General features: G+C 50.6%; 9 protein-coding genes across 9 annotated transcripts; 4 read left to right on the forward strand and 5 right to left on the reverse strand.

Moving 5' to 3' along the window:
• Positions 1–1079: 1079 nt before the first annotated feature.
• On the forward strand, positions 1080–2138 carry BKA67DRAFT_595831 (xylose isomerase-like protein; the record flags this gene model as incomplete). Its single annotated transcript, XM_046105213.1, has 1 exon — positions 1080–2138. One exon carries the CDS (start codon positions 1080–1082, stop codon positions 2136–2138), a length of 1059 nt encoding a protein of 352 aa, XP_045952022.1.
• A 1008-nt stretch (positions 2139–3146) lies between these two features.
• Positions 3147–4827, reverse strand: BKA67DRAFT_526686 (quinate permease; the record flags this gene model as incomplete). The annotated part of the gene is made up of 2 exons (XM_046098772.1): positions 3147–4337; positions 4399–4827. 2 exons carry the CDS (start codon positions 4825–4827, stop codon positions 3147–3149), a joined length of 1620 nt encoding a protein of 539 aa, XP_045952023.1.
• A 1351-nt stretch (positions 4828–6178) lies between these two features.
• Positions 6179–7215, forward strand: BKA67DRAFT_526914 (putative quinate dehydrogenase; the record flags this gene model as incomplete). The annotated part of the gene is made up of 2 exons (XM_046098794.1): positions 6179–6407; positions 6482–7215. The coding sequence occupies 2 exons, from the start codon at positions 6179–6181 to the stop codon at positions 7213–7215; spliced, it is 963 nt and encodes a 320-aa protein (XP_045952024.1).
• A 183-nt stretch (positions 7216–7398) lies between these two features.
• Positions 7399–8611, reverse strand: BKA67DRAFT_527138 (QA-X protein; the record flags this gene model as incomplete). The annotated part of the gene is made up of 4 exons (XM_046098816.1): positions 7399–7639; positions 7699–8223; positions 8305–8362; positions 8431–8611. 4 exons carry the CDS (start codon positions 8609–8611, stop codon positions 7399–7401), a joined length of 1005 nt encoding a protein of 334 aa, XP_045952025.1.
• Positions 8612–9683: 1072 nt separating this feature from the next.
• On the forward strand, positions 9684–10136 carry BKA67DRAFT_527054 (catabolic 3-dehydroquinase; the record flags this gene model as incomplete). Its single annotated transcript, XM_046098808.1, has 1 exon — positions 9684–10136. One exon carries the CDS (start codon positions 9684–9686, stop codon positions 10134–10136), a length of 453 nt encoding a protein of 150 aa, XP_045952026.1.
• A 166-nt stretch (positions 10137–10302) lies between these two features.
• On the reverse strand, positions 10303–11669 carry BKA67DRAFT_527091 (WD repeat domain-containing protein jip5; the record flags this gene model as incomplete). Its single annotated transcript, XM_046098814.1, has 2 exons — positions 10303–11333; positions 11405–11669. The coding sequence occupies 2 exons, from the start codon at positions 11667–11669 to the stop codon at positions 10303–10305; spliced, it is 1296 nt and encodes a 431-aa protein (XP_045952027.1).
• Positions 11670–12034: 365 nt separating this feature from the next.
• BKA67DRAFT_585236 (S-adenosyl-L-methionine-dependent methyltransferase) lies at positions 12035–13983 on the reverse strand. Its single transcript, XM_046104193.1, has 6 exons — positions 13637–13983; positions 13477–13574; positions 13323–13408; positions 13057–13258; positions 12748–12988; positions 12035–12687 (listed from the first exon to the last, which is right to left on the reverse strand). The coding sequence occupies exons 1-6, from the start codon at positions 13820–13822 to the stop codon at positions 12481–12483; spliced, it is 1020 nt and encodes a 339-aa protein (XP_045952028.1). The 5' UTR covers positions 13823–13983; the 3' UTR covers positions 12035–12480.
• Positions 13984–15248: 1265 nt separating this feature from the next.
• Positions 15249–16435, forward strand: BKA67DRAFT_526928 (chitinase 18-4; the record flags this gene model as incomplete). Its single annotated transcript, XM_046098796.1, has 2 exons — positions 15249–15304; positions 15358–16435. The coding sequence occupies 2 exons, from the start codon at positions 15249–15251 to the stop codon at positions 16433–16435; spliced, it is 1134 nt and encodes a 377-aa protein (XP_045952029.1).
• Positions 16436–17285: 850 nt separating this feature from the next.
• BKA67DRAFT_664585 (marvel domain-containing protein) lies at positions 17286–17880 on the reverse strand (the record flags this gene model as incomplete). The annotated part of the gene is made up of 3 exons (XM_046108403.1): positions 17286–17388; positions 17452–17743; positions 17802–17880. 3 exons carry the CDS (start codon positions 17878–17880, stop codon positions 17286–17288), a joined length of 474 nt encoding a protein of 157 aa, XP_045952030.1.
• Positions 17881–18355: the final 475 nt, after the last annotated feature.

Consider the following 18355-nt stretch of genomic DNA (forward strand, 5'->3'; position numbering starts at 1 on the left):
CCGGGGGTCTATATCTCCAGGATGAAAGACCATCTGCACCACTAGCACCGTTACCATGAATAGTCTCGAACCAGTGGCACGTTGCTAAACAGAAAAACATTTAAAGTAAATATAAAAATAAAAATAAGCTACGCCAACGATACTTCCCTCCAAACGCACATTTGAAAACTACCTCTATTGCTGGAATGTCAACGTTCACCTTTGGGGGAGCTTTCATTTTGAGCGATTACCGGGACTGTTGGTCGAACGAAGAATCAGACCTCTTCCAACCACACTTTGAACTCTGGGGTAGTAGAATCGGGTCTCGATTATTAAGGATCGCGCGCCCTCTCAATCTCGCTAGCCCCAGCGGTACATACATAGGTTAGTATAGTCAAACTTGGGGGAACGGGCAGACGGTAGAAGGGTGGGTGGCTCGATTGGGGCCATTAGCAAATAGCCTACGCAAGCTCGGACAAGGAAGCGCGGCCGCGGCTTTCTGCCTTCGATCCACCCGCGTAAGTGTTCTTCCGACGATGCAAGACCATGATATCAGCTAAACTAGTCTTTGCTCATCGTTCACGTCCTACGTAGACTAACTACAGTAGTAAAACCGAAAACCAACAATATGGGGAAACCCCATCGTCCTTCTCTTCCGACAATCGAGCTACCAGCTATCTCGAGGATGATTACTCTTCCCTGTGTCTTTCCCAGCAATTAAGCTGTCCACAATTACCGTTTAGAGCCGCCCAGAGCCGCGCGTATTGCCCCCAAGGTCAAATGCGAGGGATTCCAGACGACAAATGGAGAATAATTGACGTGTTTGCTCTTCGTCTAACCCTGATTTAAAAAGACATCTGCAAATAGCCTGCTTCCCGGTGATTTTGCATCGGAAAACGTATTTTGTTTCGATCGATACATTTGCGTAACACGGCTACATAGTTGATCTCACAGTGTACTTGAATGCGACGTCGCACCACTTGGTATCTGGACTGCTTGACCCTCAAATATATATCACTGTACCGTCGATCAGGGGCGGCCATTTCATCAACCCTCAACTTCGTTCCTATTGCATTCGTTCACCACATACTACTATCAAGATGCCTTGTCGCTTAGCAATTACTTCCATGTCTCTAGGCCGCTGCTTCGCGGGCCACACGTTCGCCCACAAGCTGGACATGGCACAGGCCTACGGATACAAAGGCATCGAACTTTTCTACGAAGATCTTTCAGATATTGCCAATCAGCTAAACAACAGCTCAACAGCAGAAAATGAACTCCAAGCCGCAGACATCATCCGAAAGATGTGCGAGCAGAGAGGCCTCTCTATCTTGTGCCTCCAACCCTTCTCAGGATATGAGGGTCTTCTCGACCGCAACGAGCATACGAAGCGCCTGGAGCAGCTAAAATTTTGGTTTCAGCTCGCCAAGATCCTCGACACAGACATCGTGCAAATTCCCTCCAGCTTCCTGCCGTCTTCACAGATCACAGAGGACCGAGACCTGATCGTCTCAGATCTCCAAGAGGTTGCAGATATGGGCCTGCAAGAGAACCCTCCGATACGATATGTCTATGAGGCCTTGTGCTGGGGTACGCGGATAGATCACTGGGAGCAGAGCTGGGAGGTCGTGCAGGCTGTGGATCGTCCCAACTTCGGCTTATGTCTCGATACCTTCAATATTGCCGGCCGCATATACGCAGATCCAGCTTCGCCCACCGGCAAGACTGCAAACGCAGAACAAATAGTCAAAGAGTCCATCTCGAGGCTTCTGTCCACTATCGATGTGCGTAAGGTGTTTTACGTACAAGTTGTAGACGCTGAGAGACTCGAGGAGCCGTTGGTGGAGGGTCATCAGTTTTATAATGCAGAACAACCCTGTCGTATGAGCTGGTCAAGGAACTGCAGACTGTTTTATGGGGAGAAGGAACACGGCGCGTATCTCCCAGTAAAAGAGATATCGAAGGCTATCTTTCATGGACTCGGCTACGAGGGCTGGGTCAGTCTTGAGCTCTTCAACAGGAGAATGTCGGACAAGGACGCGGGCGTGCCTCGAGAGCTCGCCAGTCGTGGTGCCGCATCCTGGGCCAGATTGGTGCAGGACATGAATCTCAAGGTCGATAGGCCTGAACTACAAGACAGGATCTCGGCGTCATTATAGTGTGACATGGGGCACTATACCGTTGATTTCTTGATTCGGATTTGCCTTGGGTTGATTTAGCGACATACTTTTCTTCTTCTTCGATTTCAACTTCTATTAGCCATAACATTCTGTAGTATGAATTTATCTCATTAGTCGTAACCACAAATGAACATTATTTCCATAAGCTTGAAGAAGGTTTAGAATAGTCAACCGTTTCAAACGGTAGAGTGACATTTTGCCACAAAACGTAATCTGAAAACACAAGTATTTATCAAGTCTAGACCTGTCTTCCGGGATCGTGTTTGCGAACCCAATCCGGGCATGTGGATCTCAACCGGCGACCCAACAGATACATTTCCGTTTGGATGATTTCAATCAAAGCAGCACACGATTGGCTGTTTCCTGTCACATGCGCTGAGGAGCTGTGTCTATCATACCGTCCGAGCATTTGCGGCCACTAACTAGTACACGCTGGGGGAGGAGTCATTCGAGCTTGGTTGGAAAATCAGGCCGAAACGAAATTCATCGAGCCGTCAAATTCGGTCGCAGTGCATCATAAATTCTCACTCGATTTATCAACTCTTTTACGTCGTTGAGGTTCAGAGTAGCATGTATTAGTAGCATATGCTAAGTACCATAAGTGGTGGCCGACAATTCATTTTGGGTATGCAGTCTAGTTATGGAGCCTCGGCGTGTGATACGCTCAAGTTGGATCATTCCTTGCAGTTTTCCTCCAGCGACTACTCGAGTTCTAACAACACAATACAAACTTGTCGCGTGGAAGACGCAAACAAATATAGTCACTTTGCCCATTGGTAGATGACAAACGTACGCCAAGTCAGAACTCAGAGCGTGTAGTAACTTAAGCACAGCAATTAAAGCTTAGCGAGCAGGCGAAGTAAAGGAAGTTTGGAATACCCCACGAATCAATTCGCTATTGAAATCTCAGTGAACTTTGCCTTTCGAGGCGGCTGACATCAACCATATCTCCTGCATGCTAAGTTTAAGCCAAACCTTTATAAAAAATTATGCCACCTCCTTCTGCTCGACGTCTCGCTTGTTCGAATCCTTGAAGTCAACACCATCCGCGTTGTGACGGAACTCCTCGTCCTGGAGCCTCAGCTCGTCCATGATAACTTTATTAGCCTTACGCATTGGCTTGGTCTGAAAGAGGCGGTCCATAGCCTCAAGAGGTACACCTTTGGTCTCCGGGATAAGGAAGAATACAAAAACGGTTGAGAGGATCATTAGAGATGCGAAGAAGAAGTAGACTCCATACTGCATGGTTAGGAACATCTGAGGGGTGAACCTCGAGATGATAAAGTTCCAGAACCAGTTGTTGGCGGCTGCAGAAGCCTGACCCAGACCTCTCGTGTTCTGATCAAACATCTCTGAATTGAGTACCCAAGGTGTGCCGTTCCAGCTGGGAGTGTAGAACGCGGTCCATAGATAGAAGAAGAACATGGCGGCGATACCACCGCTGGATAATCCAGCAGTGTTGGTAGTAGTAGTCGAGATGTTGGCGATTTTGATGTATGCTCCGATGAACCACATGCAGAGCGAGCCACCGAATGAGCCAATCATCAATAGCCTTCGGCGGCCGAGGTTATCAATGAGATACAGAATCCAGACGACAGTCACGACTGTCTTGACGACTCCGAAGATGCCGGTAGTCAAGAAACTTGTGTTGGTACCGGTGATACCAATACTCTTGAAGACGGTGGGGCTGTAGTAGTTGATAGCGTTGATACCAGATCCGTTCTGCCACAGGAAGAGCATGCCTCCAAGGAAGAATCGGTAGAGGACCTTTGGTTGCTTCAAAGAGACAAACGGCTTCCAGAAACCTGCACCCACCTCCTGTTTGTATCGCTCGTGATCCTCGTCAACCATGTTGACTTCCTCGATGATGTATATGTCGTTGGCATCCAGGTTGCGGATCCAACAGAGGTTGGCCAGCGCCTCATCACGTCGATCCTTGGAGAACAGCCAACGAGGGGACTCTTTGATGAAGAAAGCACCAATACCAAGAAGACCGGCAGGAATCAACTGCACAGCAAAAGGGATGAGCCATTGAGAGTGGCTCGGGGCCATAGTCGTGTTGACTCCATAATTGATCCAGAAACCAACAAGACCACCGATTTGCCATCCAAGCTCATAGATACCGACCAAGCGGCCACGAATTGCGGGTGGAGATAGTTCGGAGATATAGATTGGGACCTGTGATAGACATTAGCGCCGGTTTCGGGGGTTTTAAGTTAAGCGGATGGAAAATTCTCACAGTCATACTGCAACCTCCGACGCCAATGCCAGCAAGAACACGACCACCGATGATCAAGCCAAGACCTCTCTGACCATTTGCGCCCAACATCATACCAGCACCCACAATGAAGATAGCAGTGAAAATCCACAAGGATTTCTTGCGACCCCAGAACCAGTTAGATACATAGGCAAAAAGGGATCCAAAGAAGGCACCAGCTTGGTATACAGAGACGATGTTGGCGGAAACCAGGGCCAGTTCAGATGCCGACATTGCTGCAAAGTTGAACTCGGTCTTGAAAGATGGCAAGGATAGAGTTGTTCCGATGAAGGCCGAATCGTAACCAATTGTGCATGACGCGAATGATGCGATGGCGGCACAGGTGTATACACGCCAGTTATATACAGCCTTGGGCGTTGGCCTGTCCTCATTAAGTGTGAGGAGACCCATCTTGACAGCTCGATATGATCTGCAAAGGTATATAGACGAAGCAACTTAAACCCACGGGTTTGGTCTGTCCTCTAGTATGGAAGACTGTTGCGCTGTGGATACTATTCCTCGCAGCGATGAGATAGTGAGGAGGCGAGGTGATGATGATCTGGGGGGGGAAAAAAAGCTGGGTCAAGATGTCGTGACAGGGCTGTTCTTATAATGATATCCGGGGCCCCAGTAGGATGGTAGCTGGGACCTGGGGACTAAGATGGGTCTTGGCAGAATCTGGGGTTGGGTCCGGCGTTTGTTGGGTCTGGTAATTCTGGATGTCCATATCGATCCCGGCTAGTGGTTCACGCATGATGGTCAGCAGGAATAGCCACGAGTCCGGGGGTTAGCTTCGTCCATTCCGACTATTGTCAGGGTCTTAATTCGTGACTGGCTGATGTAAGAGATCCTATTCTGGATATCCGTTGTTCCAGAGGCTTTTTCATGCCGTCAACGCCAGGACAGCCAAGGATGCGTCTAGTTATCTAGTGTTCCATATACTCTCGACCATTGCCAATTCCAGAGCGCCCAGCTCTTCCCAGACGAGTCATGGCTTTAATTCATCGTGACACTAAGAAAACTCAGACCGCGAGACTGGTGAGTCTGTGGGGGCGTGCCAATTTCCTGGCCATCTTCCCCACAAAGCCATCTCCGCATGCGCGCTCGGCGCTGGCCACATTCTCATCGGTTTCTGCGCAAGTGCCGATTAGTTGCAGGGTGAAGGTTAAACACTTTTCCGGGGGCGGTTGCAGCCAAGACTCGAGGTTTCCGACTTGTTCGCTTGTCTACGATTGCACATTTCCCCAAGCTCTTGCAGGAGGTGCACCAGGATAATCTCATCCAGTCACCAATCATTTGGGTTTCACGTCTTGCATCCGGTACCGATTGGAAGAGCATATATCCCAGGTACAGGCAGGAACCTCCCTTTCCCCCACATCTCGACATCCCCCATTGCGCGTACGTACCGATATCCTATCGTGTAAGTCAACACTCCACACACACCATCGCATTACCTGGAAAATGAAGCTCCGCGAGACTCTGTATGGGGCTCAGGAGCGTGAAATAGCCGACAGGCGCGGTATTGGTAAAACAGCATGGCATCTTTATCAAGATCACAAGTCTCCCTTCATCGTCCAAGTCCTTTACACACTATTCCACAATTACCCTGAGTACATACAGTACCTGTGATTATACACAATTCTTCAAGATTTTAACACCACCACATACGAGGCACATACTCCAAAAAGAAATTTCAAAAAAAAAAAAACCTCCAGAAGCTTTACAGCCCATCATATCTACGTACGCAGATAGAGCTGCCATAATGACAACGCAAACAGAGACACAGACGGTGGCGATGCCTACCACTCTTTCGTCCCGGCCGCAGCTGGATAAGCACGGATACCTTTTTGGCCTCAAGATCCAAGCCTCCATGTCCCCCTTATTACACAAGACAATCTACCAAGAGCTTGGTCTGAACTGGGAACAACACTTGTTCGAGTCTGCCAACATTTCAGAGTTCCTGCAATTGATCAAGGCTCCCGACTTCTATGGTTCGTCAATCACCTTACTCCCGACCGTGTCTCACTTGACCACCCAACTAAATTCTTTTCGTCTTCTTTCTCAGGCGCCTCGGTGACAATGCCTAACAAAGTTGCCATCATGACGCATCTGGACGAAGTGACAGAAGAGTGCCGCGAAGTAGGCGCCTGCAACACCGTCTTCTTCCGCGAGGAGAATGGCAAGCGCGTCTTCTGCGGGACCAACACGGACGTGATTGGGATACGGGAATCCTTCTACCAGAACGTGACCAATCCTGACGCTGTCTTCCACAACAAGCCGGCCATGGTCATCGGAGGCGGTGGTGCCGCCCGCAGCGCCGTTTATGCTCTGCAGAAGTGGATGCGCGCGACCAAGATCTATCTCGTGAACCGTGACGCCACCGAGGTCCAAGCTGTCATCGACGAGTGCGTAGCTCGTGGGTATGGAGACAAGCTGGTGCACGTGGCGACCGTGGCCGAAGCCGAGGCTCTTGAGTCTCCCGGTGCCATCGTTGCGTGTGTGCCGGATTTCCCGCCCAAGACTGAGGAGGAGATCGTTGCCCGGGCTATCATCGAGACCTTCTTCAACAAGGAAAGGAAAGGTAGCATATTGGAGATGTGCTACAACCCCAACCCTTACACGGAGATTGGTGACCTCGCGGAGAAGGCCGGCTGGCAGGTGATCCTCGGCACAGAGGCTCTGATTTGGCAGGGTCTCGAGCAAGACAGGTACTGGACAGGATTGCCGTTTGATAAACTGCCGGTAGAGAAGGCCAAGGAGGTCATTGCCGCGCGTCTGGCGCAGATTCAGAAGTCGTAATGGAGATTAGACGAAACTCGTCCTCACTCCTTTGCATGGTCACGGTTGCATGGTTTATGAAGCATTTTCACGGCGTTCAGGGAGCATTTAGCACCAGGGTACAACATTGCATTGGTGATAGCTCATCTACATACCAGGTCTAGAAATATAGAAATATAGAAATATTACTATGCTAGTCTCGCTTCATACTCCTGGGCGCCTATAGTCGAGGTGCCTTACTCGTTTCCACACTTCGCGGACAACTCGCTCCTGCGTTTGCCGGCCTGTCTCCGTCTCTGAGGGCCCGGCTGGCCTTACGGCGAGATACAGTCGGCTACCTAAGCGCACTTCCTCGATAGAGGCTTTCTGGTAATCCTCAGGTGGGTTTGCTGTAGTGACAAGACCACCAGCCTCTTCTACCAAGGCGATGCCCGCGGCGACATCCCTAGATTCTGTCAGCGACGGTTTGTCGTAATACAGCTCCCGCAAGGACGGCCAACTTACCATTCCCAGCACCCTCCTTCCCACCATATATCGAAAGAACCCATCGCGATGTATGCCAGGTCCAGTGTGGCGCTTCCAAGACTTCGCATACCGTGAACCATCCCTCCCTTGCCATCACGGGCTCCGAGCTCGGCGGCCATGTTTACGAAGCTTTCTACCTTACGGTGCATGTTGCCATCTGGTCGGTCCTTCCGGTCCTTGCCCCACTCACAAGAGAAGACGCAACCGCTCGGCGCCTTTGTCGGCATAGGGGGCACAGGGCTTCTGATCAGGGGTAGCTGCTGTGTTTCGTTCAACCAGGCGCCTCGACCGCGGCAGGAGGAGAAGAGCTGGTTGAGAAAAGGCGCATTGATGACACCTATGATCGGCCTTCCATTCAGGACGAAGCCGATTGAAACGCAGAACATGGGGAACAGGTGGGTGAAGTTCACAGTCCCATCGAGCGGGTCGATGCACCATGTTGGTTCTTCCCCTATGAGGTAATCCCGAGAGCCTCCCTTGGAGTATGACTCTTCACCAATGAATCTGAGTTGTGATTTCCAATTAGCCGAACTGCTCCAAACCAAAGTGCTGCAGCGTCGCTTGGACCCTCACGGGTTTGCTTACTTGTGCGAAGGAAACTTTTCTTCGATCGCAGTCTTGATAAATGCCTCTACATCTGCAGCTTGTGTCAGCGACCGGCCAAAAGCCGAGAGTGAGCCTGGCGGATTGGTAGTAGTTGTGCGATTTTACCTTCATCTGCCTTTGTCACAATATCAACGGAACTGTCTTTCTCCGTAAGAGCATATTCCGCGGAAGCGCCGCCACTCCACTGCGCCCTGGCGTACTTCATAAGAAGGTCACCAGCATCCTTGCCAAGCTGGACCGCGAAAGTATAGATGTCGTCGAGCTCAGCCCTACTGATTTCGGGCATGTTGGGCGGATGAGTATATGACAAGCTCTATTGGTTTTCAAGGACGAAAAAGTAAAATGTACCGTCTAGTGATGACTTGTGCATGTGCGATTGGATTGTTCCTTAGAGCAGTCTTGATATAGTAAGCATGGCCCTGCAGCCATGAATGCACCGGTGGTAGCTGTGTCACACAACTTTGGGCCCGATATGCGCTCCTGAACCGGTGTAAGCCGCCTAACGCCGCCAATCCACAGCGGCTCCTCAGCGGTTCGCCTCCGCTACGAGAGGAGTGTTTGTAGTAGTCCACACGGCTAAGGATCTGTCTTCTGTTCAAAATATGAAGCCACCATGCGTTTTCTACACGCATACAAAATGGTGAACGGCAAGGAGAATTAATAAGCAATCAACTGTAGAGCGATACTGGGATCCATCAATCAGATCTGCCAGCGCATTTTCAAGTTCAAGAAATGTTCTGTCATGCACTTTGAGGAATCTGCTTAACACGCCAGCTTCTCCGAGTGTGGCACAACAGAATCGAACGACACCGCGACCCAACCATAGTCTAACGTCAACTTAGACCAGCTCTCATCAATAGGCCTCCCTATCGAGAACTTGAGGGTCTCAGTCCACAGCACCCTAGAACAATGCTCTCTGTTTATTTCTGATCCTGACAGAGTAAAAAGCTGAGGTCGTAGCAGAAAGCTACCCACAGCCTACAGCAGCCCCTTCTTCATGAAAAGTTTAGGCGCTCGGGGAGGGAGGCCGCTGACGGGCTGATCCCTCCACTAATTTACTCCGCCAGTGGAAGAACACTTAACCGGCAGCCAGAAGTGCGTAACGCCAATGCGGGGAGATATTTGGAGAAAAAGGTGCCCAGTGAAACTTATAGCCGTAGTATACACACCCGGCTGAACAATGTCTCGACCGATTGCGGGGAGGCTGAGACTCTCCTCGGATGTGAATTACCGGTATATTGTGAGTCTGCTCGTCAGTCAGTAGAGAGGCATTTTGGAGTCTGTAGGTCCCAAATTTCACACACAAAGAGATCTTGCAAGTGATATCTTTCAACCAATCCCTGATATTGAAAACCACCATGTCCCGCTCCATTCTTCTCATCAACGGTCCGAACTTGAACCTCCTGGGCACGCGAGAGCCGCAGATCTACGGCAGCACGACACTCAAAGATGTCGAGACGCAAGCACAGCAGCAAGCGTCCGAGCTGTCAGTCTCGCTGGCTACATTCCAGTCGAACCACGAAGGCGCAATCATCGATCGAATCCAAGAGGCGCGGGGCAATGTGGACGCCATCATAATCAACCCCGGCGCATATACACACACGAGCGTGGCTATCAGAGATGCGCTGGTGGGGGTGGATATACCGTTTGTCGAAGTTCATATTTCCAATGTGCATGCGCGGGAAAGTTTCAGACATCATAGTTACTTCACGGATAAGGCGGTTGCCATGATTTGCGGGCTGGGTGTGTATGGATATACGGCGGCGCTCGACTTTGCGGCTAAGCATATGAAGATCAAGGCGGGGCAATAATAGATAGAATGTTACCATTCATGGACGAAGGATTTCGGGGGGAAAAGCCTTCAGTTGGTCCCAGGAGGTCGGTTGATCTTTGAGGGTATCACGAACAAGCGCAATGTACAACGTGGAGGTGGCCAGCAATGCATGACATATGTGCTCGAAAGAATACCGCCGAGCATTACAGTCCGCTGAATTTCAGAATACCATGGGCACCGTGAGGTCCAAGATCTGGGGCTCCCTTACCCTTTCTGCGCTTCTTCTTGCCCTTTCTCCGTGATTCGTCATCACTATCTGAGTCGGAGTTTTCGTCACTGTCGGCCTGGCGCTTGCCTTTCGTCGATGCTTTGGATTGTGAACCATCAGAATCATCACCATCGTCGTCATCATCTTCGTCCTCGTCCTCGTCCTCGTCTTCATCGCTGTCGCCTCCGCCCACCATGCCAGCTTCTTCCCAGACCTTGACTGTAGTGCCGCCACCGGTAATCATGCGTCCCTGGCAGTCAAAGACGACGCTGACAACTGCTTCAACCTCGTCGTGTTGGAAGGTGCCCTCGACTTCGCGTCTGGCCAGGTCGACCAGCCTCACCGTTCCATCGCCGACACCGATAGCGAGCTTCTTGCCGGACGTGATGGTGTCGGGCAGTTGCGCCATGCAATCCAAAGACTCCCCATTTCGGTCCACAATGATGCGGTCCGTCTGGTCGTCCCATGCGCCCTTATCCCACAAGGTAAGCACGCCGGTTCCAGTTCCCACGGCAACGATACCATTGTCTCTGTTCTTCTTGGGACCTAGACCCGATATGAAGGCGGAGCTGAGAAGTTCGTCCTCTTGATCGTCGCTCCTGACCAGGACGCCACGACGTATATCGGTCACAGCCAGAGTTGTGCCACCGGTGCTGACCCACTGCTTGCTGAAACCGCTGGTGCTCGCATCGCTGGGTGGAAGAGGTGCGACCGACGAGATGAAGTCAGAGTGGGGGAGATGTGTCTGTTGGGGTCTGCGTGAGACCAGGGCGTGATCCCGCAGATCAAGAAGGTGCAGAGCTCCCGAGTCGCAACCCAAGAGCAGCGTCTCGGGCGAAAGGACATGTAGCAAGGTTGCTGGGTCGGATGTGTTGTTGTGCTGGGGTATTGCGAATTTGGAGACCACCTGACCAGTCGTGGGGGAGAAGTGCTTGAGGAGAGAGTCTGAACCTGCCGAGTAGAGAGCTTTGGGCACGAGTCAGCATAAATGACGACGAGTATAGCCCACAGGACAAGGGAGAAAGCGCCCAACTTACCAGACCCATCGAGGCTGAATCCCAACGCTCGACAGCTGCCCTTGTGCCGACGTGTTCTCCAAATGCTGTCTATGGTGCCCTTGCCGTCGGACAGGACGCTGACATCAGCTGAAGCGTCGTCATCTAAGCTGCGCTCTGAGGCCGGTAGTCTGAAGCATTCGACGTGGCCAGTCGACAAGCCCACGGCCAGCACAGGCTCATCTGGGTGGATGGCCTGGGTGAAGATGTCAGCACTCAGGGGCAGAGTGCACAGGTTCTCAAACATGATGGGCAGAGGATGAACGTGTCAATTGGACAGTTTGAGACCTGAACACATGGGAATTGTTGGGGTGGTAAGGAATGGGGCAGCAGTTGCTATGGTTCCAAGAAAGCTCGACGCATGCATGCGAATTGTGCATTTCGAAGCTTTGGAACTTTTTTCTCCGTCGCGGAAAATGTTCCGAGCCTGGGCTTGAGCCAGGAGCTAAGAAAAGAGCTACGGTGCCCCGCACAGCACAGCTATTGCCTATCAACCTTACCTAGTCTAGCCAGGTGACTGCGCTGCTCTGTGCTGTGCCGTGGTGTACCTAACTAAGTTATGTACCGCCGATGCCAACTACCTAATCTTAGACAAGCTACCTAACCAGGGACATTTGGGCTCTACGCCTGCACGCATGGGGTTGCCCACCAAGTTAGAATAAGACATGCGCAACAGCTATTAATCAAATCATACCATCTCAAATTCATGCGTCCTATATAGAAGTTCCACCAAGTACACAGTCCGTCGGACTCCCCTTTGCAATTCTCTCTCTCCTGGCCTGGATAGTCGAGGGACTCAGATCGATGAGTTGCGCCTGGTGTGTTTCGGCGAACAAGTAGAGCTTTCATCCTCCCCCAGGGCTAGACTAGTTTTTTGCTTTTGGCACCTTTTGTATGTAAGCTACCTGACATTTCGAAACGCAGATCGTTCCGTCCGTACGATGTCCGCACTATCATATACTCAGAAATCAATGTATGATATAGAAAGTACGGTATAGAGTACACAGGCTCGCGTTGCCGGTCATCAACCATTCGCTGCCCCTTTGAACACCATTTTCTCAACTCGGTTTCTGAGCGTACCAGAAGAAGTAGTCGACATATATATGTGACTTCCCGCAACCTAATTCTGCTTTAGCTGCAGTGGTAAGTTTTGCAACCTCATCCTCGCTCATGACCGTTTTCAAAGGTTTTGCCGCCATTGCATCCATAAGATCGCACGCTGTCTGTATCATATACATGCCGCCGACCATGCGCAACTTCTTATTCTGCAACGAGATCTTTAGCATGTCTTCCATTGACCACGATATTGGACGGCGTTGCCTTACCTTGGGCCACTTTCCCAACGGCGCCTTGAATTTTTTGCAATTGATATTCACGAACCCGCGCCTGCTCAGGATTTCGTCAAGACAGTTGGCCACCCGCCACTGAAATCCGTACGTGGCCAGCGCATCACCCGCCATCGCCATGAAACGAGCAAAAGGTGAATCCGGACCCATACTCCCGTCGTCACATTTTGCATACCCGCCGAACTCTTGCAGCTCTATCCAACCCCCTGGCCTCAAGTGTCTTGAAGGTTGTCAGTTGCTATATATGAGAGCACCGTCATTGCTCTGTGGCAGACGAAGGCGACTTACGCAAGACACCTGTCCAGAACAGAATCAATGTCTCGAATAAAAGTACTGGTATGCCTCATGTGTACAAGGTCGAAGTGATCTCCATGGAGCCATGGGTCTTCTATGTCGTCCACGACGAACCTAAGATTTGGCGGAGTCCATGGCGTCTGGATAGGACTTAGATCTGTGCCTACCACCTGGGCGCTTGGGAATTTGTCAGCCACTGAACATTCAAGGTGTTAGCGTGCACGAGCTTCCAGCGCCGATTTCCTGTCAGAAGCGCATACTTGCTATAGCCCAGGATCCAGTCCCTGTCCCCAAATCGATAATTCGCTGTGGGTTGTCGCCTATGGGCGCAAAGAACAAATTCCCACTATATGCTCGTGTCAGTGCTCCCAGTGCTCTCAGTACGGGAAGCAGGAGACAGATACGGGGCCATACTTGGTCAGCTCTAGCGTGGCAACATGTTTCATTTCGTCGCGAGACTGTTCGGCATCATCATTGGGTATTGGATACGTTCCATGTCGGAACTTGTGGTACTAAAAGTGGGCAGAAAGTTGTGAGCCCAGCCCAACATCGGAGCAGCCTGGATGGTGCTTACGCGACGCCCGTTCTCAAACGAATGGCGAAGGACACTGGACGTGATACTGCCGAATGTGCTCGCAGTTTCCAAGTCGTACTCAGAGCGTGCAAACTCGTCTACATCGATGTCGTCTGGATCTGCCACCTCGATACCGCTTCCTGAATTGAACTCCTCCCAGGTGAAAGAGGACGTTTCATAAGCCATGGCAGCTGTAATAATGCCGGCGCGTGGTCAGTTTTGTTGTCGGTGAATCGTAGTGAAATTCATTCGTACACTGAAGCGATCACAAGTAACGTTACAAGGAAAGTAGGATGATATTTTTTACATTGACGATGTTCGCGTGCGATAGAGTATAGGAAATGCTTACGAGAAATGCTTATCCCGACATTCTGGGTCGATAGTCCTCGGCCCGCCAGCCCCATAGTTACTCCGTACATACCACTGAACTGGTAGTGGTAACAGGGGTGGAGAAGCACCCAAATAGCGGGGTCTCAGCCATGTCGCCCTCGACCTTCTCCTTTCTTCCCTGCGTTCAAAATTCCTCACCCTGCATACATATATAAGAATCCATTGGGTCGTGTATATTTTGTAAAACTATCCAGGGTAGAAGCGCAGCTCGTGACTATTCACTGGGGGATGTTAGAGAGCGACGCCCAGCACAGTCTTTCTGCTGCGAGAGTATGCGCCATGACGGGGCTGTCCGTCCCGCAAGTGATGGGGATTCTGGGGATGTCGTAGTTGGGACGCTCAAAGAGACCGGCGTGTTAGGATCCTCATGACCTATTTTGATTAAAACATGAGCATAAATTTCCTCTTCGTATCTCTTAAGAAGCGGGCGAGGCTGATAGCAGCATTGTTTGTTCAGAGGTTCTGAAGCCAAACTTCAGTGCAATTGAATTTCTGCCTTTCATTGCTCGTCAATGTAACCCCAGCTCCTTCTTTTCTCAAACGTAGCAGACCCATTCGTCAGATACTCGCAGAGAAAAGTAAGAGAAGAGATGTAAGGGACATGATACCACAGAGGACATCTGATCCGCGTTGAGGGAGCTAGTAGGCGGTGTATACACAAAGCTCGACCCTACCTGAGGCGAACAGGATCATTGATGTACATCAACTCTCGGCCGGGCTATTGGTGCCCGTCGATCGATCTGCCGGACGGAAAACATTCTCATGCTAGCGTTTGAAATCTCAACTATCGGAAGAGTTGCTGAAACGTACTTTAGGCTAGTCTAGGTTAGAACATGCCCTGACACTAGCGACACTTTAGGGGACTCGGGGCGTGGTAGGGCAAAACCTCCAAGGCTGCCAGGCGGGTTCCGGGCGGGCTCTAGTTAGTAGCTGCATTAAGGTTGGACTGATCGCAGCCGTAAAATGCCAAAGCCCACTAGGTTAGGTTAGGTTAGTTGGGTTACTTGGGTCGCCAAACAACGCCAATCAAGTTCTCACCACCGGGCAAATCGCATATACATGACCGACGATCTAGGGGTACAGGACATGAAGTTCGTGATGACAGCATACTGTGTCTCGTTTTGATTCAAGCTCCCATCATCAATCCAAGTGCCTTGTACTATTTGTTGCTATGGCATTGGGTCGACAACTTGTTGGGCTGCTCGCCCTGGTATTGGCCATCATGTCATCAGCAACGTCGACCAGGGCTCCTTTGCGCAACATCATGTATCTTACTGGGTATGCCTCCCATGACCCAGACATTGCCAGCTCAGGAGCTAATCGTCTTGTAGCCAACATCCCGTTGTACCTGACCCGGATCTCAGCTCACCTATCACACATGTGATTCTTGCATTCATGCAGGCAGCAAGCTTCAATGCGGAAACTCATGGCACCGATTGGCCGCTCTTCATGTCTGTTGAGGAGACTCGGGCCAAGTTTCTGCCTGGCACGAAGGTCATGGTCGCCATTGGAGGTTGGGGTGATACCGAGGGGTTCAGCATCGCAGCACGCACCGAGCAGAACCGACACAGGTTCGCAGCAAACGTGGCCGCCATGATACGTGGCACTGGAGCGGATGGGGTCGATATCGATTGGGAGTATCCGGGCGGCAATGGTGAGGATTACAAGCAGGTCCCCAACTCGGACAAGGCGTGGGAGATCGAAGCGTACCCTCTACTGATGTCTGCTATACGGAAAGCCATTGGGCCCGAGAAACTCGTCTCTGCTGCTGTGCCCGGCCTTCTGCGCGATATGCTCGCCTTCAGCCCCACGACGTTGCCGTCTATCATGGACGAGGTAGACTTCCTCAATGTCATGACCTACGACCTGATGAACCGGCGTGATAATGTGACTAAGCATCATACAGGCGTACAGCTGTCGCTCGATGCCATTAAACAGTATACGGAAAATGGGGCATCTACAGAGAAGCTCAATCTCGGGATTGCCTTCTATGTGAAGTACTTTCGAATCTCACAGGGGAATCACGAAATGTGCTTGAAGGATCCAGTTGGCTGCCCCACGGGCTTGATGGAGGATCCCGAAACAGGTGCTGATCTTGGCAAGACCGGGGGCTTCAGTTGGCATGATTCTGTTCCTCACGAAGCTAAACTCTCATTCACCAAAGCCCTGACTGACGGCACCTATGACAACATTCGAGGCGGCTATTATTACTTTGATACTAAACAGAGTTTGTGGTGGACTTTCGACAATCCTGACGCCATATTAAAGAAGTTCCCGGTAATTGTGATGGACATGAAGCTGGGTGGCGTTTTTGCCTGGGGTCTTGGTGAGGATGCACCTGATTTCAAACATCTTCGAGCAGTAAATCTTGGCATCAAGAGAATAGAGGATGAGAAAGATGAGCTATAGTCTGTTGTTCTCTAGACCAAAAATGCCAAGACAGTGATGAACTCCTCATGGCTGTGGTTGCTTAGTTCATTCTAAACTTTGCGGATGTCATGTGGTCAATTGTCTGACTGGGGGGAGAGGAAGAGGGAAAGAAATGTCTGTTAGGAAATTTCGATCCGTCCTATTGCTACTATATAAGCAATTCGGCTGATTGTCGAGTGGTATGAATAGCTTGAAGCTAGCTACTCCGAACTTTAATGATGCCACGCAACGAAATCCAGGTGAACCAAGTCCGAGAACCAAGCCCGTAAAGGACATGCGCATTCAGTGTTTGGGAAGTATAAAGGGAGCACGCAAATGTTTTGCACATGACAATGTGTGCTGAGGCGCAGTAGATGGGAAACTCAGTCTCTCACCGACCTCCTGCGCCGATCACAATCGCTTTAACAAGCTGTATTCATCCATTTTGCCATTTTCAACAGCAAGTCAGCACCACGCGCATGCGTACTGCGACAGGATTGATGCAAGCGTACTGAACGGTGATTGAATTTCATATAGTCAATCTACGTGCACATGCTTGTTTGTGGCGGCTTCGTGGGCATCATTCAACGACCGAATCGTTGCAACTTACTCACAACATCAGACAAAGAAGACAAGAAACACGTTGGAAATCATGAAATTAATATTAAACCTTATGCTGTCAAATGATGGGGTATTTCCTCGCAAAACGCCAATGCTCGCCAATAATTAACAATTTCTGTCGAGACGGCGGTCCTTTCGTTGAACAAGAGATGTCGCCTGATTCCAGCTTGCGACTTTTCTGGTGCATTGCTTCCATGCGAATGTATAGCCTTTCTAGACTGTACCTAGCTTAAACTCCAGGCTTTGCTCCAGGGCCAGTGGCGGGGGCATTGTGCCCACGGCTGCGGAGCGATTCCAATGCATCGACAATTGTCAGGACCATGAAGATAGCCCTATCGCGTGATTGTTAGACGTCGGACTAGAGAGAATCGGGAGTCTTATTAGAGACTACTCACCAAAGGAAGAAGCCGAAGGCGACAGCAGCCTGCGTGGAGCCGCAAACAGAGTTGGCAGCACAGCTCCGTGGGGTTCCGATCCAGACGGCAAGGGCAATGGAGCCGGCGAACCAGAAGATGGTTGTGATAACATTTAGCACCAGTGCCGCCAATTTGTGGAAAATACTCGTCATGTAGATGGGCGTAACTCCGACATATGCAAGCACCAGAAGCGTCCAGACTGAGTTGAAGACCATGAAATTGACTCGGTCTGGCGAATAGCTATACCACCATCCTGAATATGCGCTGGCGACTGAGAAGTGCAGTTAGTACCGAGAGATGACCGGCATAATTGAGATTGAGAAACTCACCATATGCTGTCAGGCCAAGCTCAATGATTGCGAATACCGCAGCCACTGCGTGGAGAATAGAGAGCCAAGTAAGTGCCATTGTGAAGAGGTTGAGAACTGTGCGACTACTGTCGGAGTGCTTTAAAATAACGTCGGTCGCAAGTGGACGCGATTGAACGGTGGAAGATGTATAATAGGCCAAAGGTGAAACAGTACTTGAGCAAGGCGCGAGCAGGACATGTGAATGGACAGGAGAACGTTGATATATATCTAGCACTGAAACCTTACGCACAAGAAAAACTCGGCATAGCCTGATCCGCCCGCGACAATGACGTGAGCAGTCGACCACACGATAGCTGAAAACCTTGGCTTTTACTTGACAGGCAGTAGCTCGAGAGGCGTCAAGGAGAATGCAAAGTGGAGTCGACATCTAGATCGAATCGCCCATATTATTGTGCTTTGATTGGGCGCGAGCTATAACTCAGCCTGTGACTTTGATCCGTACGTGACACGATCTAATGCAAGCAAGAGAGTCAAATGACTGAGCAAACCCAACGACGTCACTTCAGGCTATG

This window comes from Truncatella angustata (assembly GCF_020726525.1).
Source record: "Truncatella angustata strain MPI-SDFR-AT-0073 chromosome Unknown BKA67scaffold_11, whole genome shotgun sequence".
Taxonomy (NCBI): Eukaryota; Fungi; Ascomycota; class Sordariomycetes; order Amphisphaeriales; family Sporocadaceae; genus Truncatella; species Truncatella angustata.

Bases quoted from the DNA above. Each gene is read 5' to 3' on its own strand.
- BKA67DRAFT_585236 (XM_046104193.1), bottom strand. From the start codon at position 13,822: ATGGCTTATGAAACGTCCTCTTTCACCTGGGAGGAGTTCAATTCAGGA. The intron at 13,575-13,636 runs GTAAGCACCATC...GCCCACTTTTAG, and splicing joins CGTTTGAGAACGGGCGTCGC to TACCACAAGTTCCGACATGG. The intron at 13,259-13,322 runs GTATGCGCTTCT...TTGAATGTTCAG, and splicing joins TGGATCCTGGGCTATAGCAA to TGGCTGACAAATTCCCAAGC.